The 10,525-nt window shown below is 32.4% G+C and overlaps 1 protein-coding gene across 1 annotated transcript in view; it reads right to left on the bottom strand.

The window, feature by feature from the left end:
- The window catches only part of LOC136844929 (uncharacterized), a 21,531-nt gene extending 13,168 nt beyond the window's left edge, over positions 1-8,363 (bottom strand). Inside the window, exon 1 of the mRNA XM_067114279.1 lies at positions 8,227-8,363. Coding sequence (XP_066970380.1) covers positions 8,227-8,237 — 11 coding nt within the window. The 5' untranslated portion in view covers positions 8,238-8,363. The remainder of the gene's footprint in view (positions 1-8,226) is intronic.
- Positions 8,364-10,525: the final 2,162 nt, after the last annotated feature.

Here is a 10,525-nt window from a genome sequence, read left to right on the forward strand (position 1 = left end):
TGTGCTGTCCGTCCCCTTTAACTAGGTATTACTGTGCTGTCTGTCCTTTTATCCAGGTATTAATGTGGTGACTCTTCCTTTTATCCAGATACTAGCTGACCAACCCAGCGCTGCCTGGAAAAACTCTGAATGACATTTGATAAACTATCCCTCTTTCTCTTTCTCTCCCTCTTTCTCCTCCCTAGCACCTTTAAGTTTACCTGTCATTTCTTCTGTCAGTTCATCGAAACTGCCGTTAAAACTTATGTGTGTAGACAACAGTTTGTGGGCGGAGACAGTCCACTCATCAGAACAGATGAACTGATGGTATTACCTAAATGTCATCCAACCAACTGACAGGTAATTGCACATGTGGACAGGTTAGCACAAATTTTAGGATAGTTTGCCACTGTATTTCATCTGGGAAGCATCTCATACTCTGATCAGAATATGAATAAATTTTGTATAGTCTTATTCATTTGACTGTTAGACCCCTCAAGGCTATTTGTAGGCTGTTATAAGTCCAAATCATACGATAAAAAACAAATATTTCCATGTCATACAGACAATTTGGTATAGGCCTAGGCCAATGATGTCTTTTTATAATACGTGTTACTGTAATGAAAGTAAGCTTCACTGTCCAATTCATAAAAAACTGAACCAACCCCTCAGTTGTAATTTGTAATTTAAACTCATTAATATTGTATGAAAATAGACAGCTTTTTTTTTTAATAAGAAATATTCAATCTATACTCTGTTACGCCTTTGTACTCCTTTCCTATTATTAAGTGAATTGCTGGAAGAGTTAGCCTTCCACCCCCTCATCATATTAAGAAAAACGTGGCAAAACACTTTCCTATATGGCTAACTTTAACTCGTGATACATATTTTTTATACTGGTTTTAGGGACATTTTTAACAAAATAAATTACAACTCATTATCTTTACAATGACATCAAATTTCTTAATCAAGAACTGTGTATAAAATTACATGTACAGCATCTATAAACTTGTTCAGTTTGTACAATAACGTAATCGTGAATCACACAAAATCTTTCACTTCTTGGAGGAATGTTAGGCCAATCAGTAATTTTTGTTTTGAGTAGATACGCATTGATAAAAGATATAAATTAATATATATCATTTAATATATAACCATAAACAATTTTATTTTCCTTACAGTGTATGATTACATCAGCAAAAGGTATTAATTGACGTGTTGTATAAGCTGTGAGTACTTCGAGTTGCTTGAAGTGTATTAATTGCCATTTCTTAAATCCCTATCTGAATCTAATACATTTACCCACCAAGTGCCCTTCGGAAAAGATTTCCAAATGTAATGCTCTACATTCCTGTAAAGTTTTAATCTAGAATTTTCAGTCATTATCTTCCAGGAATCAGTACCAAGCAACGTTTAAAGTAACTTATCTTCCATAAGCAGTGAAGTTTTTGCCAATTCGCACGAGAATAAATTCCAACCGCTGGAGTGTCCAAGGTGATATTTCAATTATTCCAGCACAGCCAAGAACGTGTTGTTCTTCCTTACATGATGATGTAATAAATGACGTAGGATCATGCGTAGGACCATTTTAACACTGTACATAAAAATGGAATGTGTTTATTTACTTATTATATCACAATGTCTTCAACCTTATGTATGAACGGGTGGGGCAAATGACTTGTGATTACCACCTGAAATCATTGCATTAAGCCACTATTACGCACGCGTGGGCTAGGCTTCGCTTACTACGGAAAGAAATTATCACTTTAGGTTTTCAGTGTAGATTTTATCGAAGTAATAAACTGTTATATTAATTATTGTCAAATTATGATCAAAATTCATGTAAATTCTGATAAAAAATTTATGTTATAGGGGATTTATTGTTGTAGGTTAATCATACTTATGGCACTGCCAGAAGAAAAGGTGATGTGTCAGGTGAAAAATGAGAATAAACCCAGATAATTGAAGGAAAAGGTGACGTAAAAACGAAAATTTCATTTGTTTTGACTGTGTTTGTATGTGTCAAGGCATTGGGGTTTGCTTTTGAGTTAAAAACCTTTTTGGGGGTGGCATGCAAAATTTTGTCAGGGTCGTTGAAGCTGTTTGGATTTTTATAGAAGCCAAACTAATATGCAAGCATTCACTTTTATATATATATATATATATATATATATAATATTCACTTTTATATACAGTATATATATATATATAATATATATATATATATATATAATATATATATATATAATATATATATATATATATATATATATATATATAATACATACATATATATATATAATTACTGTGCTATCTGTCCCTTTTATCCATGTATTACTGTGGTGACTTGAAAGCATTTTCAATAATATATTTGTAAGGTATCGAGTACATGAAATGAGGTATGATAAACCCGTAGAGTTTATTTACCACATAAGTTACAAAGGGAAGGGGGAAGGGGAAGGGGAAGAGGAAGGAGGTGCGGATTTGAAACCTACCCTATTACCTATTACCCAAATGGATGGCCACATGCCAGATTTTGTTTATATCTGTCAAGCAGTAACCACATAGCTTACAAAGGGAAGGGGGATGGGGGAAGGAGGAGGTGGTACATGTTTGAAACGTACCCTGTTATCTAAGTTGGGTTAGATGATGGCCACATTCCAAATTTTGTCAAGCATTTACCACATATGTTACAAAGGGAAGGAGGAATGGGGATGGGTGAAGGGAATGGGAAGGGGCATGGGTTTGAAACCAACCCTATTACCTAAGTTGGGTCAGATGATGGCCACGTGCCAAACTTTGTCTAGACCGGTCAAGCAGTTACCACATAAGTCACAAAGGAAAGGGGGATGGTGGAAGGGGAAGGGGAAGGGGGTATGGGTTTGAAACCTACCTTATCATCGAAGTCGGGTCAAATGATGGCCACGTGCCAAATATTGTCTGGATTGGTCAAACGGTGCCAATTTCTATAGCGCACAAACATACAAACATTCACTTTTATATATAGGATATTGTATATATTATATATATATATATATATATATATATGTATGTATATGTATATATGTGTGTGTATATATATGTATATATATATATATATATATATATATATATATATATATATATATATATATATATATATATATATATATATATATATATATATATATATATATATATATATATATATAACAGGACCTATATTGAAACTGGATGGTATCTAGCAAAGATATTTTTATATATTTTTATAATGTAAATATATATATATATATATATATATGTACATATATATATAAAATAAGTTACAAACTTTCCAAGACTAAACAGTCCTCATTGTCTAGTATCTGTGGAATTTACGTATATTGATAATGAGGAATGTTAGTCCTATATATATATATATATATATATTTATATATATATATATATATATATATATTTAAATAAATATCTCTGTATATATATATATACTGTATATATATATGTATATATATATATATATATATATATATATATATATATATATATTTATACTGTATATATATACTAACAGGACCTCATTGAAACTGGATGGTATCTAGCAGAGATATTTTTATATTTTTAAGTTACAACTTTCCAAGACTAAACAGTCCCTCATTGTCTAGTATCTTAGAATCTACGTATGTGATGTGAGGACTGTTAGTCCTGAAAGCTTTTAATAGTCCTGTTAGTAATTGTATTTAATACACAGAACAATTGTGTATATATATATATATATATATATATATATATATATATATATATATATATATATATATATATGTATATATATGTGTATATATATATATATATATATATATATATATATATATATATATATATATATATATATATTTATATATATATATATATATATATATATATATATATATATATATATATATATATATATATATATATATATACATTTATGTATATTATATACATATATATTATATATACATACACATTTATATATATATACATTATGTATATATATATATATATATATATATATATAATATATATATATATATATATATATATATATATATATATATTATTCAGATTATGAACCCTATTTATATGGAACAAGCCCACAGGGACCATTGACTTTTAAATTCAAAATTCCAAAGAATATGGTGTTCATTTGAAAGAAATGACAGGAGGTAATAAGGAATACAGAAGGACTACAGAAAGGTAAGTTATCAGAAAAGAAAAAATAAATTAACAGATTTATAAATAAATAAATGAAAATGTAGGTAAATTATTAAAATACAAGGAGAATTGTTTTTGGGTAGTAATGCGTTTCATCTTCGTTTGAACTTTGGGGGTTCCAGTTGCACATCCTCAAGGAGATTGTTCCACTGTCGAACGGTGTGAAAAATAAAGGACCTCTGAATCTAAGTTTGACAGCAAGGTACATTTACTGCTTACGGATGCTACTGTTCAGCACATCTGGTCGCTCTCGGCAGGAAATAAGGATAGGGGATCAATTGTGTATGTGAAACGTCTGTTATAATACAACTTACAAAAAACTGACAAATAAGAGTCCATCCCTCGAAGGTCCAAATCCTAACTGCTGGTGTTAGGAAAGAGAAACCTATCACCACAAACCACTGTATCTAAGAGAGAGAAATCTCCGGCCGAAGCAGACTTCCACAATGGAGAAAGTATCCTAGGAAAGGAAGAACAATTGACCTAAAATAGGTTGCATTGATTGTATCACTGTTATAAATATACAAGGCCTTATGGACAATAACTTCCATGACGCATTTTGCTGAAACTTTCATTAGGTGTTTTTCAAAAGTAAAATGTGAGTCAAAAGTTACACCAAGAATAATTAAAGCTTCAGACTCATTCAGCAGAGTCCCACCCACATTAAGGGGAGGATGAGGTGGAAAATCTGTATGAGATCTGCTAATCAATAGTGTTTCCGTTTTATTGAAGCTCAGCCTGGTATCAACACCAATCACTAATCCGCTCCATGTCACGATGGAGACATTTTCTACATCTAAAAGTGTTGCAATTGGCATACTTAACAATCTTGTTTTCCAAGCAAACAAACATATCACATATGCACTAAAACTAACAGCGGCCTATGAACGTTTTCATGTGGAACGCCAGACACAATAGTTCTCAGTTCGCCAAAGATCACATCAACATCAGCTAGTTGCTGCCTACCTGAAAGGAAATCTTGAGGTAATCCTAAAACAGATCCACCCATTTCAAGATTCTGAAGTTTATAAACAAGTGCCCCGTGACTTACTAAATCGAAACCAGAACTATTATGTATTTGAACTACTCTTCACTCAAAACCCTCATTAAGATTCTCTTGCAAATGGCAAGTCAAATCTAAAAGAGCATCGCAGGTAACTAACTGCCTCAATTAAACATCTGCTTATATAGTCGCTTTGAAATGAGTTTTTCTGCAACATTGGAGAGCACAGGGAGAATAGAAATAGGCCTTTAGTTACTGCAGTCTGCAGATATGCCACCCTTTGGAACAGGCACTGTATTGCTAAGCTTGCGCCCATCTGCGAATATACTACGTCGGCCTAAAAATTTAAATAATCTACTAATCTTGGGAGACAAAATAGAAAAATTTTTAAAGAACAAAGGAAAGAAACCATCAGGATCTCTACCCAGCTATCAAGATTACCAAGAAGTTTCTTAACATCCCGAGGGCAAAATGCAAATTTTGTAAGAACAGGTTCAGGATGACAAGTATCAGGGAGAGGGACATCCTCAGCTGATTGCTTGTCTTCAGAAGCTCAGTGAAGCAGTTTGGCATTTTAAGGGCAGTAACCAGTCTACCATCAGCTGTTAGTAGTGGTGGATTGGAAAATTAGCCTGACCAAAATACAGACTATGCCAGTTTGGTTAACCACAGATGAGCCTGAGTAATTCCTTCAGGTTCTCTCTTCAAGGAACTACTGTAATTTCTCTCAGCTATATGGTAAATTCTATTAGCAGCATGGCGAGCTCCAGCAAAAATGGTGTAATTTCCATATGAACGAATTCGTTTCAATGTGTTTGAAATTGTTGTTTGTCATGGCAAGCTCGTCTACATGTATCATCAAACCATGGCTGGCGATATGTCCTGAATTTAATTACCTCTCTAGGGACATACCTTACCTAACAAAGTCATCAGCATTTCATTTAACTTCTTGGGATCTTGATCTGATGTAGCATCTGAAATATCAAGAGCCTGACAAGCTTCAATAGTGCGATCCCAGTTGGCTCTAGATTTCTGCCAGACCTTTTTTCCAATTCGGTATATACTGATTGACATATGTCCTCTCAATGGCACAATGGTCGGAAGTGCCTATATACTAGCAAACCTTGGACTTGACGATAGCTGGAATATCCGTGAATATGAGGTCTAATCTGTTACCAAAAATTTGTGTGGGTTCCTCAGTAATCTGGACAAAATCGGATGATACACAAAACTCGAAAGCAGACAGACCATGTTGATCAGTGGAATTTGAATGAAGCCACTCACTGGCCTTCCCGTTGCTGCCTCCTCAATAACGAATGAAGCTTTTTCGAATCCAGTGACTGACCCAAACTAATCTTCAAGAGAATCATATAGATTCGTCAATATATATATATATATATATATATATATATATATATATATATATATATATATATATATATATATATATATATATATATATATATATATATATATATATATATATATATGTGTGTGTGTGTGTGTATGTATTATACTGTATATATATATACATATATGTATATAAATACATATATATATATATATATATATATATATATATTATATGTATATATATATATATAAATAATACATATATACATATATATAATATACATATACATATATATATACTGTAAATATATATATTTTATATATATCGACGAATCTATATATGACTCTCTTGGAGAAAAGTAGTTTGGCTCAGTCACTGGATTCAAAAGCTTCATTCGTTATTTAATGAAGATGCAGTATGCACATAGGTAACGTACATATATGTATATAATATATATATATATATATATATATATATATATATATATATATATATATATATATATATATATTGCAGATATATATACATGTGTATATATATACATACATACAAATATACATACATACAAATGTACAAATATAAATATATATATATATATATATATATATATATATATATATATATATATATATATATATATATATATTATATAGTTATAAAAAATGTAATTATATATGATGACGGCAAGAAAATATATAAGGAATATTACCTAATCTAAATGAAAATGCTGAGTGCTGTATTGCTGGGGAGTTAAAGCCCCACCCAGACCATGAGCACTGTATGTTAGAGTAAAATACAAGGTTACATCAAAACCTGACCTCCAGTACTAGGTCCCACCTGGCTGTGGCCTGCAATTGAAGAAAACCACATCCTGACTTAACCTAGCTTACCCCGACATGATCCAGGCGCTATAAATCAGAATGACTCACAAAAATGCAACCAAACTTACCTAACCTAAGATTCTGGGTTTTGGTCACCCTTTACTTTTAACAGGTAATCCATACTGTAACTGTGTTATATCAAGTCTTGTGCTTGTATATAATTGTAATTAAGGAATAAGTAAAGGAGGATGACTCACTGCTATTTGGGCTACCAGCCAGTTTTCATAAACTGCAGTTAGGATAGTCACCTGGATTTGTGGTACAATAATATTTGTAACATGACCGAAGTTTTTGATGATCCTTTAAGGGCAAAAGTTAATCTAAAATTGTTTAATGTTCCCTTTTATTTTGGCTCATTTCATTTTTTTTTTTTTTTTGGTTCACTCACAAAAACCAATTAACAGTTATGTTCATTCCTTGACCGTAAAATCAGACTAGCGTATTTTTTTACCCTTTCTATTAACAATGTAAAAAAAATAAAGTTTAGCTCGTACAGTTATCAGTAAAAACAAATCTAATCAATCAAATATTAATATATTCATATAATGCGTTTATTTATTTGCTTAACCACAGTAGTAATTTTCACAAGTTTAACCAAGACAATCGACATGTGATATGTTTGGGATCCTGTGATGGGGTTTGAGGTGGCTCTACATTTATTGAAAGGCTAGCTCATGGCTTTGCATCATTGTATTCACACACCACCTGAGTTGCAAATAAAACCTTGCTATTTCGTATTGTAAATGATCCATGCACTGCTAACTTTATCACCTTACCGGGTATCCATCTCTCCTATAAAGTGGAAGGCGGAGGGTGTCTGAGTGAGCCCACCAGACACCGAACCAGCACCTCAGTGATGTCCTCTCACTAACTGACACTCTAGGTTTTCCGAGCCCATTTTCCAGTGACGAAAGAAGTTTGTACTTAGGCAATGTATTAGCCAATCAGAAAACGGCTACAGTTGGTTCTCGTAGAATAGAAATATCAGAATATTCTTAATTGGGTGTACGGTACAAGGGAGCTTTAAGTGGTAAGCTATTTTGTTTACGGGATGTGATTTTATTTACTAATTTTCCGATTTAAAATGATTAGTTATTTATAATTTTAACGAATTTTTTTTTCGCTGTTGCTCTGTCATTTTTATCTACCATTCAGCCACTATTCTGTGGATAGTAATAGGCCATTGCGAGACTAGTTATTCCGTAAGAATGTGGTCACATTATGAATATAGCTATAATAAAAAGCAGTGGAAAAAAATATATCTATCCACATGGATTTCATTTGATTCTGTAAATATATCAATCTGTTTGTTACTGATGAAGGATAAGTATGACGTGTAAACTTTATTTCAGCTGCGGCAGAGGAAGTTGACTCTCCCCTTGCGACATAACTTTGTTACTGAGCCATGAATAAAGAGAAGTTTCGAGTATCAGTGGTCATTAATTATGGGTGTTAAAAAAGACCTATGGGCTCCATTTATGTGAAATATAAACCTGGATTGTAATGGCGATAAGAAATTACTTTGTTCTTCGGGTCTGTACATGAAAAGGTTACCTGTTGGGCTTTGTAGATAAATAACGAATCACAAAACTAATTCATATAATTGAAACGTTTCCTTGCTTATCGTTCCTTCATTTATCGTTTCAGGGAATTCTTGGAAAGGAAAATTAAGACAGGAAAACTTTGTGCATATGAAGTTTACCTATGGCATTTTTTTTGGTGAGGTAAGTGTGATATCTTTTTTTGCGTATACCTATACATACATACACACGCGCAGACACACTCACACACGCACGCGCACACACATATATGTATGTGTGTGTGCACTATTTCAAGTACATGCTATAATTATTTGATTGTTTTGCAAAATGTTGATAATGTATTTAATTTTAATCTTCCAAGAATTTATCTCTCTCTCTCTCTCTCTCTCTCTCTCTCTCTCTTGTTTCAAGGCAGTTGTCGTACTCATTTTTAAGAGAAGCACAGGAATGCCAAGGTATATAAAGAGAAAGGAAAAACTCTCCGGAGAGCAAGGGAAACAACAAATTATAAGCGATCGGCGCATACCGTTCTCCCTCCTTCGAGTAGTAATTGGATGTCTTGGCCAGTTAGTTATCCGTTGGAATAGTCGTTGCTGTTTAACTTTTCATAATTAGAACAGTAGTTTTTTATTGTTTATTTTAATGAGAATAGTCATGATGTAACCGAGTCATAATTCATGAGATCGTGGTATGTACTCGATATAACAGTTCAAGTAGGTATGGTTTTTTTTTAGTATCGGTATAAATTTTTCATATTAAGGAAATCATAGCTGAATGATAAAATCTGACGTGCTGACGTTTTTTGTAATTATCGTCTTCATGGTGCAAATTTTAATTATTCGAAAAACCCAACGTTGTAAGTTTATTATACTGAGCGTAAGAGCATAAGTTTCTAATTTAAATAGCGGTGTTTCACGTTTTTCTTATTTAGAACAGGGGTATAAGTTGTCAGATAACGAGGGGTTTTTTCTTCCTTATTTTAAAGCTGTGCTCATTTATCGGTTTTTTTTTTTCACGGTGGTACTGAGTCTGATGTCATTATGAAAAGTTAAACAAAATGCCGTTAACTGTTATACCAGAATGAGAATAGAGTATACCAGTAATGTTAATTGAAATATCAGCGTAGTGCTGGAATAATAGCGATATTAAATCTGATATTAGTATGATAATATGATAATGATATTAGTTCTTTTATCAATACTAGTAATGAACTAACAACGGGGTTTTATTTCTGTAGCATTAATGAGCGTAAACATATGCTCATTTCACAATAAACCTTTTTAGATTTAACAGCTGAGCAAATTCTATTCTCCTCGTCTTGACTAGCATTCTTACCATTTGCTTCACACAGCGCGAGGTTACGACTGTCCTTAATGAAGAATAAGCCTTTACTTGCGTCGAAGTGACCCTTTGGTATTTTGCTTTTTCACAAAATTGCAGATCACGATTGTATTTCATTTCAGTTTGGATAAAAGCAGAGATGAGGGTTGTAATTGGGATTTTATTACTGATGCTGGTTCAGTTGATACTATCT

Source organism: Macrobrachium rosenbergii, chromosome 13, assembly GCF_040412425.1.
Source record: "Macrobrachium rosenbergii isolate ZJJX-2024 chromosome 13, ASM4041242v1, whole genome shotgun sequence".
NCBI lineage: Eukaryota > Metazoa > Arthropoda > Malacostraca > Decapoda > Palaemonidae > Macrobrachium > Macrobrachium rosenbergii.